General features: G+C 47.2%; 2 protein-coding genes and 1 long non-coding RNA gene across 6 annotated transcripts in view; 2 read left to right on the plus strand and 1 right to left on the minus strand.

Annotated features, from left to right (window-relative positions):
* Window positions 1–1,057: 1,057 nt before the first annotated feature.
* LOC6526371 (glutamate receptor ionotropic, kainate 3) lies at window positions 1,058–4,945 on the plus strand. Its single transcript, XM_002087454.4, has 11 exons — window positions 1,058–1,363; window positions 1,435–1,590; window positions 1,659–1,721; window positions 1,894–2,097; window positions 2,162–2,373; window positions 2,429–2,551; window positions 2,609–2,851; window positions 2,916–3,332; window positions 3,385–3,756; window positions 3,811–4,491; window positions 4,563–4,945. Exons 1-11 carry the CDS (start codon window positions 1,198–1,200, stop codon window positions 4,830–4,832), a joined length of 2,907 nt encoding a protein of 968 aa, XP_002087490.2. The 5' UTR covers window positions 1,058–1,197; the 3' UTR covers window positions 4,833–4,945.
* A 5,252-nt stretch (window positions 4,946–10,197) lies between these two features.
* LOC6526372 (protein O-mannosyl-transferase TMTC2) overlaps window positions 10,198–15,087 on the plus strand; it is a 36,005-nt gene continuing 31,115 nt past the window's right edge. For 3 of the 4 annotated variants that reach the window (XR_005560043.1, XR_005560044.1, XM_039370455.1), the window contains exon 1: window positions 10,198–10,451. The gene's annotated coding sequence lies outside the window, so the exon portion shown is untranslated. The remainder of the gene's footprint in view (window positions 10,452–15,087) is intronic. The other variant, XM_002087455.3, reaches the window with a different exon arrangement.
* LOC120320549 lies at window positions 10,914–11,741 on the minus strand. Its single transcript, XR_005560045.1, has 2 exons — window positions 11,104–11,741; window positions 10,914–11,042 (listed from the first exon to the last, which is right to left on the minus strand). It is a non-coding gene; the product is annotated as an uncharacterized LOC120320549 (long non-coding RNA).

Genomic DNA, 15,087 nt, shown 5'->3' on the forward strand with positions numbered 1-15,087 from the left:
GATTTGGATTTGTTGTGCTGTGTTCTGCTCTGTTTTCTGTTCGGTGAGCTTTGCTGTGGACCAGAGTGCGCATTTGGTGTGGGTTTCGGTTTGGCTGGCTCCTTTGGCCAGCTGGAGGGCATTCCTCGCCATTCTCATAGGTGGCTCTGTTTTTGCGCTGCCTCCGCATGATAACCATAAATATTTCGTGTAATAGAAAATGTTGTGCAAGTGCTTTGCCATTTGCTGGCCACTTTTTTTTTGTTTTGCTTACTTCTTGGCTTTGGCTTGATTACGGCCAGCGGAATCCGGGCAAAGTTTAATCGAAAAGGAGAAGAAAGATCATGGAATTCCACGCTAATGGCGCTACGTATTCAACTTGGAATAGTCGTCCTGCCCAGGTGGGCATTTATCATCATCAGCAGCCTGACTGGCGGCATATTGAATATTTGGCTTTTTGCCTACTCCGCAAATGAATATTAACGGTTGGCCGGGGGGACTCAACTCAACCCAACCCATCCAAACCAACCACCTAGCTCCGCATTCGGGTGGGAATTATTCAAATTTCGACAAAAGGTGGCCGGGCTAAAACACGAAACGTGTTCCGCATCCGCAAAATCCTTTGAGCAAACACACGGGGCAAAGGCTAAAATGACACCAGCGGCTATATTGTTGTATGTCGTCGTCCCCAGCCATTAAAACTACGCTCCACTGACTGCCGAATGTTGAATGCTGCCTTTATGCAAATCCCCCAAAAAAGGAGATGGCTGGAAGGAATTTGCTGTCGTCTGGTTGCCATGAAAAATTGACACCTCATCGCCTTTCAATGGAGCAGCTAGGAGCAGCCAGGAGCTCCGCTCGTGGGTGAAAGACTGCGGCTGATTGAACTGAACCGTGTCCGGTTTTAATGATCCTTCGGCTACTTAGCAAAATAAGGAGTGAGCTCTTAAACTGGCATTTTAAACCATACCTTCTAAACCCACTTAGTAAATATAGCAACTTTTCAGTACTAGCAATTTTTAAATTGAAATGGAATAAGGCAATATAAAATAAAGACCCACTGTATAGTTCATATTCTAGATGTCGCTGAGCAAGTCAGCTGAAAGAGCTTTCCCAGCCAGCTGATGAACGATCTCCGCGATCCACTTGTCACACTCGATCTCCAATGGCCAGAAGAGCTTTCCCAGTTGCCATGGAATCGCCAGTCGGCGTGCTCGCATGAAGGCGAACTGTTTCGGAATTAGCTCAGTCCACTCCGTCCACTGGCCACAGATGTTCGTTGGGTATTCCAGAGCAGCTGGCATGTGGCAGCGCATTCTTGTGCTCCTCTGCATGTGGAGCGCATTTCTCGTGTGCCGCAGCCGCGGGCAACAAATCAACATTGGTGAGATGTGGTTACCCGTTAGCTGTTAGCCGGAAAAGCAGCTTACTTCTACTTTTTGGCGCAATCCACAGGCGCCTTCTTCTACGACGACGAGCTGGAGCTGGAGAAGGAGTTCATGACGGTGGTCAACGCCATCAATGGACCCGAATCCGAGCAGACGGTGCGTTTCTATCCGCTCATCAAGCGCCTGAAGCCCGAGGATGGAAGTGTTGCACTGCAGGAGCAGGGTGAGTCCATCTATTCTAATCTCTATTCCAAATAAAATCGAACGTATTTTCCGAATTTTCCCTTTCAGCCTGCGATCTCATAGATAATGGTGTCGCGGCTATTTTCGGACCAAGTTCAAAGGCGGCGAGCGGTAAGGGAGTGCGGGAAAATCTTGTGTAGAACACGAGAGCAAAATAGAACGCAAGGAAAATGGGGCACACGAAAATCGCCGAAAACTTTGACTAGATTTGTTTGTCCACAGAGCGTTAATCCCACCCATGTATATCACCCGTTTAATGAGCAGATTTCCCCGTTTTTCGCAGACATTGTGGCCTTGGTGTGCAACAGTACCGGCATTCCGCACATAGAGTTCGACATCTCGGATGAGGGCATTCAGGCGGAGAAGCCCAACCACCAGCTGACCCTCAATCTGTATCCAGCACAGGCTATCTTGTCCAAGGCCTACGCGGATATTGTGCAGAACTTTGGGTGGCGCAAGTTCACCATTGTCTACGATGCGGATGATGGTAAGTAGGATTCCATTAGTCCAATAGCTTCAGTTTGGTACTCTGTACATCGAGTGCTCCACAGCCAAGGCGGCAGCTCGACTGCAGGACCTTCTGCAGCTGCGAGAAGTCCACAACGATGTGGTGCGGGTGCGCAAGTTCCAGAAGGACGACGACTTCCGGGTCATGTGGAAGAGCATTCGGGGCGAGCGGCGAGTGGTTCTGGACTGTGAGCCCAGCATGCTGGTGGATCTCCTCAACTCCTCCACTGAGTTCGGTCTGACGGGGCAGTACAATGTGAGTAATCTGTGCACACCGCTCATGCAAACTGGTTTCATCATGACCAAAACAGCACATATTCCTGACCAACCTGGAAACCTACACCGATCATCTGGAGGAACTGGCGGCGGATAACGAGACCTTTGCGGTGAACATGACTGCTGCTCGTCTATTGGTCACTCCCGATCCTCCGCCGGTAAGTGAAGTTAGTCACCATGTCTTGGATGCACACTAAATCCTTTTGACTTCGCAGTACTCCCTGCCTTACGGATATGTCACCCAGAGGGACAGCATCGTTTACGAGAGCAATGATCCGCCTCGCACGCTCCTCCACGACTTGATACATGATGCACTGCAGCTTTTTGCGCAGTCCTGGCGGAATGCCAGCTTCTTCTACCCGGACAGGATGGCGGTGCCGCGCATAACCTGCGACTTTGCCGCATCCGGAGGTCGCACCTGGGCCATGGGGCGCTATCTGGCACGGCTGATGAAAGGGGTAAGAACTACTTGCGGTGTAATCCGGGAAATCGTGCCGTTAATCGGCGAGGTGTGTGTTGCAGACTTCCGGCGTGAACAACACGAACTTCCGGACCAGTATCCTGCAGTTCGACGACGATGGCCAGCGGATAACGTTCAACATCGAGGTGTACGACCCCTTGGACGGCATTGGCATGGCCATCTGGGATCCACGGGGTCAGATAACGCAGCTCAATGTGGACGTCAAGGTGCAGAAGAAGATGATTTACCGGGTGGCCACCAGAATTGGCCCGCCATACTTCTCCTACAACGATACTGCGCGGGAGCTGAATCTCACGGGCAACGCCCTCTATCAAGGATATGCCGTGGACCTCATCGATGCCATTGCCCGATACGTGGGATTCGAGTATGAGTTCGTTCCCGTGGCTGATCAGCAGTACGGAAAGTTGGACAAGGAAACCAAGCAGTGGAACGGCATCATTGGCGAGATAATCAACAATGTAAGTGGTACCGAATTGAGGGCTTAGTATGTAACATACACTGTCTTCCTAGGACGCACACATGGGAATCTGTGATCTGACCATCACCCAGGCGCGCAAAACCGCAGTGGACTTCACGGTGCCCTTCATGCAGCTGGGTGTCAGCATCCTCGCATACAAGAGTCCGCATGTGGAGAAGACACTCAATGCGTATCTGGATCCTTTCGGGGGAAAAGTCTGGATCTGGATTCTCATATCGGTGTTGGTGATGACCATCCTCAAGACCATTGTCGCGCGCATCTCCAAAATGGACTGGGAGAATCCGCATCCGTGCAATCGGGATCCCGAGGTGCTGGAGAACCAGTGGCACATCCACAACACTGGCTGGCTGACTGTGGCCTCCATCATGACAGCAGGATGCGACATCCTGCCGAGAAGTCCACAGGTGAGACTCTCAAATGAAACCTGGCCAAAACACTAAAACTAAGCCTGTTCTCAGGTGCGAATGTTTGAGGCCACCTGGTGGATTTTCGCCATCATCATAGCCAACTCCTATACGGCCAACCTGGCTGCCTTTCTGACCAGCTCCAACATGAAGGGCAGCATAACCAACCTGAAGGATCTGAGTGGCCAGAAGAAGGTCAAGTTTGGCACCATCTACGGCGGCAGCACGTACAATCTCCTGGCCGAATCCAACGAGACCGTCTACCGCCTGGCCTTCAATCTCATGAACAACGACGACCCATCCGCCTACACCAAGGACAATCTGGAGGGAGTGGACCGCGTGCGGAAGAATCGAGGCGACTACATGTTCCTGATGGAGACCACCACCTTGGAGTACCATCGCGAGCAGAACTGCGACCTGCGCTCCGTGGGCGAAAAGTTTGGGGAGAAGCACTACGCCATCGCCGTTCCCTTCGGTGCGGAGTACAGATCCAACCTGAGTGTGGCCATCCTGAAGCTGAGTGAGCGGGGCGAGCTGTACGACCTCAAGCAAAAGTGGTGGAAGAACCCCAATGCCAGCTGCTTCGAGGAGCCCGATCCCGACGCCACTCCTGACATGACCTTCGGCGAGCTGCGCGGCATATTCTACACGCTCTACGCCGGAATCCTGATCGCCTTCCTCATCGGCATTACGGAGTTTTTGCTCTACGTGCAGCAAGTGGCCTTGGAAGAAAGGGTATGACTATCTCCTAGATACTGAACTATTTGATACTGAACATCTTGAAACTTGTCACATTTTGCTCACAGCTCAGTTTTAAGGAAGCCTTCAAGAAGGAGATCCGCTTTGTGCTGTGCGTGTGGAACAACAGGAAGCCCATCGTGGCCGGCACTCCACTGTCCAGTGTGCGGACGACACCGCGCAGATCCTTGGATAAGTCTCTGGATCGCACTCCCAAGTCGAGTCGCCGCGTTGTGATCGGTCGTTCCTCGGAGGAGATGCGCGAAATGGCCCAAGGATCAGGTTCCTCCTCGGGAAGCAACAACGCAGGCAGGGAACAGAAGGAGGCGCGGGTTTAAACTGCACAAGGATTATTTTAATGTTTAATATAAAAACATCTTTTATGTACATTTAATTCCCTAAAAGATTTGTCTACCCAGGTAAGAATTAAATATATTTATGATTTGATTGAGCTAGTCAGTTTTCGCTCAGTGCCGAATGAACTGCCTCCGATGAAAGCAACGCCCATCCACTGAGCCGTAATCAATTTGGAGCTCCTTTAAGCTTGTAATTACTTGGCGGGGGATTCCCTTGTGATACCGCGGGCAACACGAGATGTCGATGCTGGAAGTTAGTGCACGGTTCGGTGGCCAACTGCATTAACCCTTGCTGCTCGTCCTTGGGCGCCGTTCTCAGTTTATTGTTGCCGCAGTCGAGCTGCTGGCAAGGAGAACGAGGCGATGCTGTTTCAGCTTGTCAATTGCGTTATTGGACCTTATTGACATTTTATATCCGGCAACTGACGAACACGAACACGGACTCGCTCCCCATCGCGAAAATTATTTAAGCAGCTGCAGGCGAGATGAGCGCCAAATGGGAGCAGAACAGCGGGGAGCAGGATGGAGGATGGAGGATGAAGGACGAAGGACCAAGAAGCACCTGCTGCGGAGATTGCCGTGTCGTGTTGGGTAGCCTTTGGCCCTTGTTGGTTTGTGTAAAATGAGCAGCAATGACAACGGCAGCGCCAGTTCCAGCACCAAAAAACAACAACAAGATGTTGCCCGCTGACAATATAGAGTGCTGTGCACTCGGAAAAACTAAGGGGAACTTAGGAATGTGAATTTGATTTTACATAACTTAAGTATTTTATATGCTGCTGTATTACAATCCATGTGAATGAGCAATTTTAAGGGAACTTTTTTGAAGGAAGATCTCAAAGCTACGTCCCAAATGTCTCCATGCTTCTCTCAATAATTTTCCACAGTGTAGAGCGTCGCTTGCCGCCAGATCACATTGCATTCCATTCCACTCCGTGGCGAGTGTCATTTGCTAGCCGTTTGTTTGTCTGCTCCGCAGTTCTGTGTGTTCAATTTTTAATTATTTTGTAGTGAAGTGGCTTCAGCTTCGACTGCCGAGCTACGTGAGCCATTCGAGTTGTCAACTGGGAACGGCGGGCGGAGGCTGAGGCTGTGGATGAGGATGTGGCCACCAGCACAAGAGTCTCCACAGATCCGCTGAATTTGGCGGACGTTGGGTAAAACCCAACACACTTGTTGAGCCCGCATTGAGTTTGTGGCATGCGCAGTGGCGAGCTGATGGCCCAAATCCACCACCGATGGCCAATGGCTGAGTTTGCAGCCACAAAGCGACAAGTTCCACAGCCTGCGAAAGGGTTGGGATGTGGGATGCACCCCAAGGACGAGGAGCCGGAGACTTGGGATGAAGGACGAGTCTTATACGGAAGGCGCGGGATGTCATTTGTTAATGCCACGCACGTAAGCAATTTCCGCACGAAAGCGCATTCCTTGAGCCTTTAATGTACTTTTTGATGTTAACAAATTTTTCGAACATTTGTTGTTGACTGAGGGAAAGGGGCAGATGTTCATGAACTGAATCTTAAGTTGCGAGCTGAGTTGATCTGCGGTTTTTCGGCGGCATTTGGAATTGGGTATGAGTGATTAGCGTCGCATAAACAAATTAATAAGTGGGCGACATCTGCCATTCGTCATTGTAGCATGATGCTGCGGTGGACAGCAAGGTGGCGCCCAACGAAGTGCAATCAACACCTCGCCACAGTTATAAATTGAGCAATTTTCCACTTGGGAAAATTTATGAGCTGCAGCCGTGGTGTAAATTGTGGCCAGACCGAAGTCGGATTCGCATAAGCTGCCAAGTCCATAGGGCAATCGTTCGACTTCGACCCTTTGCCTCCTGACAGGCAATTCAGACGGACAAACGGACAAGCGAACGGACAAACGAACGGACAAGCGGACAGACACACGTGTGGACTTCATGGGCTTCACTGCACCCGGGCACTCACTTTGCGGCCGCAATTTCTTGAGCAAATTGAAATTCTCAATTCTGGTGGTCGTTTCCGCTTCGGAGGAACGGAGGTAGGAGCAATCCAGGGGAGCTACGAGCGCTATTAGCCGGTATAAATCTTGCAGGACTATCTGGGCAATCGCCGTATGCACTCGGTGTCTAACTTGTATGGGAAATTGCCGGCAACATTTTTAATTATCAGCTGGCAGGGCAGCGAACAGGGCCATGAGTTCCGCCAGATACATTGCGGCAAATTTACGCGAATTGGCAGAGGACTTGGCCGCTCTTATACCCGTAAGCAGCATGTGTGGCTTAAATCTTCTTAAAATGTAGTTTATTGCAACACCGCAATGTGCGAAAAAGTATCTATATGTCCTTTGCCTGTATCGCATACATTTAAAGGAGTTTTGTAATTCAAAAAACTTTGAGCTCGTTGTAGGTATTTTATACAGTAAAGGATTATCAATCTAAAGGATATTAAGGTGTACATTCAATCAATCAATTCAGAGACATCTCTTTCTTATCTTTCTTTTTCATTGATAGGCTACTTTTGAGATTTTAAAGCGTAGCTTATGGAAAACCAGTACCACCCACCGAGGCCCATCGGACTGAGTACTTGCGTGTCCTGTGAGCAGGACCTGTCTGCAGTTTGCCGTGGCCTTGTTTGTTTACTTGCGCGCCACAATGCACTTGACTGCCAGCTGGCATCTTGGCATCCGGAGCGTCCTGTTGTTCCGTCTGTTTGTCTTTGCGCAAAGTGGCCAGCAGTTGTGTGTCTCTGGGTCGTGTTTGGTGGACAAATAGTGCCCAGTTATGCAAATGATGATGGACTCCCTTCCCTTTGGCCAACAGGACCTCGGCAACAAACGCACTGCTCATAAATTCAGGCATTTGCCGCAGAGTTCAATTTTCTGCACAATTGAAGGTCTCACATTACTCAGGGCGAGGATGTTCGCGCACGATCGCTGGCTGCACACATTTAAAAAGAAAAACAATTGCCGAAAAACCATTGCAATTTCTCGTCGAAGGGGCAAAGACAACAGCCACGAGCAAATAATCGCAGGCGAAACTGGAGCGAAGTGGAGTGGAGTGGAGCGCAAAGAGCAAAGAGCAAACAGCAGCGAACCGCAAGACGGAAACGGAAACGCGTCACCCAGCGTCGAATTCGCACTCGTCCTGGCAGGACCTCCCGCCACACGCCACCCGCTCCCCCCCTCTGCTGCTATTAGATATTTATTTCTGCGGATGTTTGCTGTGTCGCTGTCTGTGTGGAAGCGCGCATATTTGCACATGTTTCGCATTTGTATTCCATGCGTTATTGAGCTGAAAATTGATGCACATTACTTACTCTATTGAATTACACATTAGCCCCGACTCAGTCGGCAGTGGCAGCTGGAAGGGCACTGGGAAAAATCGGGTGGTACCTTGGCATATGCAACAGCTCACTGTTCAGGAGTAAGTTTGAAACAAGCTTGGAAATAATTGGTATATGAGTGCAGAAGTACAGAAGGTACATTACTTAAAGTAACACCTATTTCTCACAGTGCATACTTCTAGCTGGTGCTGAAGCTCCTGCTGCTGCAGCTGCATCTCCGCCGCTCGTTGGCCAATAAATAATTTGAAAATAACAAAATAACAAAGTGAAACAAAGGACATGCCGCCGAAGTGCGCTACAGCGAAATCAACGTCGCCCCAGGCGTTGCAGCCTTCGATAGACAGCGACCCCGCCCCCTTTTCCCACGCCCCTTCGCCGCTTCGCATCTTCTATTGAATTATGCATGTGTGCAAGTATGTGACCACCGCCCCCCTCGAAGCCCCCTCCACCCTCTGCACAGGGACCATAAATTGTACAACTAAATACAATTTATTTCTCGTCGTCGCTGGTGACCCGTGTATTTTATATGTGCCCAACCCTTTCCACCCCCTTCGCCTCTTTTACCCCTCCGCCCATGACCACCATGGTTATTTATGCGCTCCCCCTTGTCCCCCGCATTTTTCCACCGCCTGCAGTTGTTTTTCATTCGCTCTCGTACTTTGTCTTCGATACAATATTTATGCGGTTTAAAATAGTTTTCGAAACGCTCTGCGATATTTGATTGTGTTTTTAAATCGCCTTTTGCAGTCGGATGGAAATGGACTGAGTTTTAATGGGTCATTTCCGGCTCTCCATGACCAGTACATCTAGGTGGTTAGATTTAGATTTAAATTTAGGTTTCTTATCTAACAACTCCTATCTTACTAGGACTTGCATCACGGAAAGTAATGTCTTTGCCAATCGAAGGATTTTTTAAATTACCAACCCATGCATTAAAATATGACTTTATTTTTATAAAAAAATTTTAAATTAAATACTATATATATATTTATTAAAGAAAATAAAATATATTTATATAATTGATTTAATTGCTGGGCTATAATTTAAACATTTTGTTTTTTAACATCGATGTTAGTGTAAATAACAGACTGTGTTATGGTTTAAACTGTTATATTTATCCCCTCGCTGTACATTTTGTGTTCTACTATTTTAACCGTTTACTGTAAACAAAACAGACGCAAGTAACATGAACATGAACTTTAAAACATGTTGACTTTGCAGTGCAGTTTTGAATTAACAGACTGCTAAGTGGAAATCCGATTAATACACGCACACTTTTCTCTAACTGGACTTAAACAAACAAAGTACATATACTTAAACAACTGTCAATTATAAATCATGCTGCAAATATTTGCTGAAAATTCTGTAACAGTAAACTGTCGGATAACAGAACACTGTAGACTAACAGTACAATGCTAAGCTACAGAACGGATAATATTTATAGCACTGTACACCTGTGTACAGAAAAGCACCCCTTATTTCAGTTAACAGGGTGTAATAATAGGATAGTGGATAAATTTTACATTTGTATAAAAACAATTTGGCCTACGTTAAATGATAGTTTTATACTCAACAAATAAACAGAAACTAATGTACAAATAAATTAAGAACCAAACCCAATAAGGTGAACTTCAATTAAAAAAATATTCCTACATAAGCAAAAATAATTCCAGTTTCTCAGTGCTATTGAATTCCACCCCTTTAACGAATGTATTTGTATTTAAAAAAGAACTTTCTCAAGTTCCTTTACAGGAACTGCATTTGGGCCCATTTATGACAATGATTTCCCTCATTTTCGCCGAATAATCAAACTCCGCTCCGGCTGGCTAACAGAAAACTGTTGCATTCGTGCTGCCTCCGCACACGAAAAGTAACCATTAACTGTGACTGGCAACAACTCAATCGCACTCAGACGCAGGCAGGCCGAAGTCCTGATGAGATGTCCTGCGAGGAACTCACCACTCGGCGCTCGGGGGATTGAGTCGGAGCACTTCGCGTATATAACAACGAGTGCGCCAACTGGCTGATTTCAGTCTTCGTTTTGCCTCCGAGTCGTGCGGTCAGCAGCTAAAACCGGAAACGGAAACGGCAACGCCAACAAATCCTGGCCAGCCAAAGTGGCAAGTGCTGCCTCGGTACCAGCCGCGATGTGGCTGCAATCATTTCGATGCCGATTCAAACTGCGCCTCGATTAGAATCCAGAATATATATGGCTGAATAGCTAATAGTTAGGGCAGCGCAGGGTCATTGGTCATCATTCCAATCCGGCGTTTTACGGAGAGTGAGTTTTCAAAAGTAGGGCTCTTAAAGCTACGGAGTTTTCGTGCGCTCGTTTCCGTTTTTGTTTTCGTGTCGCCGCGCGTGTGTGTGTGTGCGAGTGTGTGTGGGTGAGTGTGCCGCTGTGTGCGTGGCATTGTCGCCGCTCTCCGGGCGAAAATCGGGATACATTTCCGTAGCCGTAGCCGTAGCCGTAGCCGCAGTGCTGCAGAAACAGCAACCCAAGTGACACACAGCAGGCAAGTGGAATACCCGTAGAAAACGCAAAACCCAGTAAAGCCCACAGGAAAACCAAGAAAATGCCAAGATGCGGATGAGACGAAAACGCGGGCGGGCAGAAAATTTCTGCGGTCGCAGCTTTTGACTTTCTGCGGCATTGAGTGCATTTCGTGCACTGTCTCCCAGATCCAAGTCAATTTGCGGCTTGCACTTGTTTGCAACTTTCCCTGACTTTTCATGTTTTTCCTCGCCTTCCTTGGCGTATTATATGCTTTTGAGACTATCACTGCGAGTTTTCCATCTCTGGTGTATATGCGGCTTGGAAAATTTGCTGCCGGTTTATGTTTTCCGTCTTCTTAGGTTTGTGTTTTGGGTCCTGCAAAACTGCATCTTTTAAATATAATATAGCTTGAGGTATTAGGAAATCAAGAAACTACCCCATTTGAACTGGTACAAAAAAGAGTTGTAGTTCACATAAGCTGAAATTGCAGGCTTACTAAGTTGAGTGAGTTTTCCAAACCAACTTATTTAACTTTTAGCTATCACGATTGTCAAATTAGGGGCATTATCAAATTTACACAGCTTTCGTGAAGTATTTCCCAGAACTGCTTTATTTTGAGCCTATTCAAGTTCTATGCTTGCACATCACCTGAAATTCGTTCCACCGCGAATATTTCCATCACGCTTTAAGTGCGTGCCAGTTTACGGAATTTCCCATGCAAATGCCACAGCAATTGAAATTAGATTTGCTGCCTGCCGGCTGGTGAATCCCAAACCCCGAACCAAAACCCAGAACGGGGTTAAGGTTAACAGAGAGCCGCGGATTGGGCTGAATTTTGTTATTGTTTCGCCAGCGTTCTGGGTGGAATCCGCATCCGCTTCACTCGCTTATGCCAGCTGATCCAAAGTCGGATCCAAAGTCGACCAACTGGCAGTCAACTGGCTGCCATATGCGGCAGCCGCAAAACTTTTGAATTTTTAAGTGGCAATTCGTGTAGCCGCGCTTCCTGCTCACAAAGTCGGGCAAAAAGCGAAATGTAGACATAGCCTTCTCCGAAAGCCTTTGCACTTGGCCCCAGTCAGTGGTATTTGTTTAATTTTTAATTCGGCAGCGGGCGCAAAAAGAAAACTCAAATTAAAATGTATAAACACAAAATGGCAGTGAGAGATATGCATGATTTTGTGGATTATGTTATTCTTGTAGAAGGATAATACCTGCTTTTGCATTCTCGGAAACTAAACATATTTTGAAGAGCCGCTCTTGGCACTCAACTGTAAGCCCATAAAATTCCTAAACTTTCAAATCCATCCAACGATTTGAGGGATTTTTCAAGTGCGGACACTGGCGACATGCAAATTAGTTTGCTGGTAATGAATAAAGTGAATAAAAAAGTGAATGAATGAAGTGAATGAGCACCGGAATTATTGTGTGGAGTGTGGAATTCAATTAGCAGAACGCCCCCGCAATCTACGTAAAGTGCCAAGTTTTTGCTTAGAAAAGGAAGAGAAAACTTTTCGTTCGGGCAAGTCGCATAAATAAATTATATTTTGTGTAATTCGCTTTGGAAATAATTAAACAAGTTGCAAATGCCGCCTGCCAAGTGAGAGATTTTGAAAAGATTTAAATACATTTGCGTGAAAGAAAATCCCTGTTTGTGGCACTTTGGCCCATTAGTCCGCCAATTAGGGTCAGCAATCGGAAAATTGGAAGTTTAGAGATTTTTGTGGTGTGAACAAAGACTTTAGTAAACCAACTGCCTTTCGCAGCATACAGTTTTTTAGCCTAAATAAATTCATTTGTGTTCAGCAAGCAAAATTACACAAGTATGCCTCTCTTACAATCCAAGAAGTAAAGTAATTTTGATTATTCCCGCGCCTTAATCCAGCTGTAAGCTCCTCGCTTTTGCTCCAAAAATATGCCCAGCTTTAGTGCGGGTTCCGCATAATTGAAAATGCTTTCCGAGTTTACGAAAATATCAGCTGAAGCAGCTCGTGTGCCTCAATTAGTAGAATAATTTCGGATTTAAGTACTGCATTTGCAGGGGCCGTGCCATCGCTTACGATACTCATTCCAATTCCGATTTCGACTCTGGTTTCAATTTGAAAGTACGACTGAGATTGGCAATACACGGAGGCAAGTTCAATGGAACTTTCGATTTTGGAGCAGTTTAGCGGTGCCTCGCATCGTCAGCTCATTCGAAGTTGCTTGGCTGGTAGTAAAAGTGCAACTTTGTCTGCAGCTGCAGTAAATATGCAAACTCCTGCTCTGGGAGCTCTACTTCCCTGTATCCCTGCTTTCCTGCAGTTTCCCCCTAACCTTGGCAGTTTCCAAATACAACGGTGTGTGGTCGTCCTTCGTTAGTCCTGCTACAGGCACACTGCGAAAAACAAGTAACAAGCTGGTGTTTCTTATCCAGTGTCCAACAGCAGAGAGTGTTCCCTACTTTTGGGCTCTTTAAATAGCAAATATTTCTTCTTTGTAATTGGTATTTGGTTTTTGATACTTTAACAGCTTTTTTTCCGCGCAGTGAGCTTGCGGGGTTAGAGGCCACAGCAGCTGTTGTTCTTGCCCAACTTGCAGCTCACACATCCGCCCATCTGCCCATCCACCCATTCGCCCATCTGCCCATCCGCCTAGTGGAACCCTTCCCTGACCACCAGGCACCCGCATCGCCCGACTTTCAAGTGTGCTCGGGATCTGCGCGTTATGCAAAACTAACTTTTTCCATTATTTTCTGTGTGTTGCCGCCGACGTTGCTGCTACAGCTTCTGGTGCTGCTGCTGCTGCTGCTGCTTGTGGTTTTTATTTATGGTCTATTTTTGTTTTCATTTTTTATTTTTTGGTTAGTTACCCCAGCCCAGTCCAATCCCACCATGTAAATAAAAGCCAAGTGCAAAGTTTTGACAACGCTCCTCAGTCGCTGCTGCAGCAGCCGATGCCGCCTCCGAAAATTGGGTCGGCAAAAGGGAAATTTATGTCGCAGCCGCGTGCAAAGTGACAGCGAACAAATTGCCGCGACACGGAGGAAAACTCGCAGACGACACAGACAACACAGACAACAAGCCGTGTAAATGCCGGGCGAAAGTTTGCAAGCCGAGCGCTAATCAAGCCGGAAAATTGGAGAGCTCAGGAAAATCGCTGCTCCAGTTCGAGTGCAGCTAATTCTACGGATTTGCCCCGAAAATCTGCGACCCAAATGCGGCTGAAAGTTTTTCGCAGCAACTTTGAATTATTGATAAACTACTACAGACATCGGAAAATAGAGAGCGAGCGAGAGTTTCCGTATCCGCAATTTTCCCCACAAACAAATTTGCAACTCGCATGCACACACCACCTATGCGAGATGCACTTCAATTCGAAGCCAGAGACAAATCCTGCTTTCCATTTGGTACGGGAAATGGTAGGGAAAATGCTAGCGTAGACGACATTGACAAATGTTATTTGGCCAAACTATTTTTGTGTTGGGAGCGAACAAACGAACAAACAAAACTGCTCAAATTCCAAACCCACAACACAGAAATGCAATCGGACGAGAAAGCCAAACGGAGAAGCTCTCCGTTCTCCGAGAACTGAAATATTTTTTTGCGGCACAAATATCACTTTTTTAAGGTCATAAAGGATTGGGGAGTGGGGGGAAATAGCAACATTTCTCGGCACTAAGGCAAATCAACTTCAGTTTCAGTTTCCTGGAATCACAGAAAGTGCACTAGTTTGCAGTGGAAAGTGGAGCTGGCCATCAGCAGAAATTGATAGATAAATAAATAACCAGCGATGCAATCAATATTTGTTTCTATTAAAAATCCTTGAAGCCTTGAAGTACTTTTACTTAAACTTTGTTACTTACATTTTATTTACTGCAATACATCTTTGAGTTCTGCTGATTGGATAGATGCATTGCAAGGACTTCTCGAAAGTTTGAGACGGAAAATTCAAATTGGGAATCCATCTGGCGCATTGACGCGGCGAAAGCTCAACTTTCTAATTAAATGGCCCGCCTGCCCCCCGTCATGAGTTATTAAAAATATATTAAAACTGGAGGGGAGCAGAAAGGAGGGACTGAACGTGTTAGGCGCCAGCGGTTGCCAGCATTTGTTGCTGTTTGTCGCAAAGTTCGCCCAGCCGCCGCAGAACTCAAGTCCTTGCTGCCGAGCAGCCCTTTGCTGCTCCTGGCCATTGTGGCCATCTTCTCCTCCAGCCGGCAGCTGCAGGCTTCGGTTTGCACTCTGTGATTGTCTGCTTTCGGTGCGAGGCTGCCCCTTAATTTGCCGGCCCAACTTTGTCTAATCAGTGTGCAGCTGCTGGCAGCTTTCCCCACATTGCGCATACGCGTCGTTGGCCCTTGCTCGTTTGCCGAATTCCGAGACGTTGCATTGCAGTGGAACTAGAATGGCAGAGATAGTCCAGCCACTTTTCTAACTTC

This window comes from Drosophila yakuba, chromosome 2L, assembly GCF_016746365.2.
Source record: "Drosophila yakuba strain Tai18E2 chromosome 2L, Prin_Dyak_Tai18E2_2.1, whole genome shotgun sequence".
NCBI lineage: Eukaryota > Metazoa > Arthropoda > Insecta > Diptera > Drosophilidae > Drosophila > Drosophila yakuba.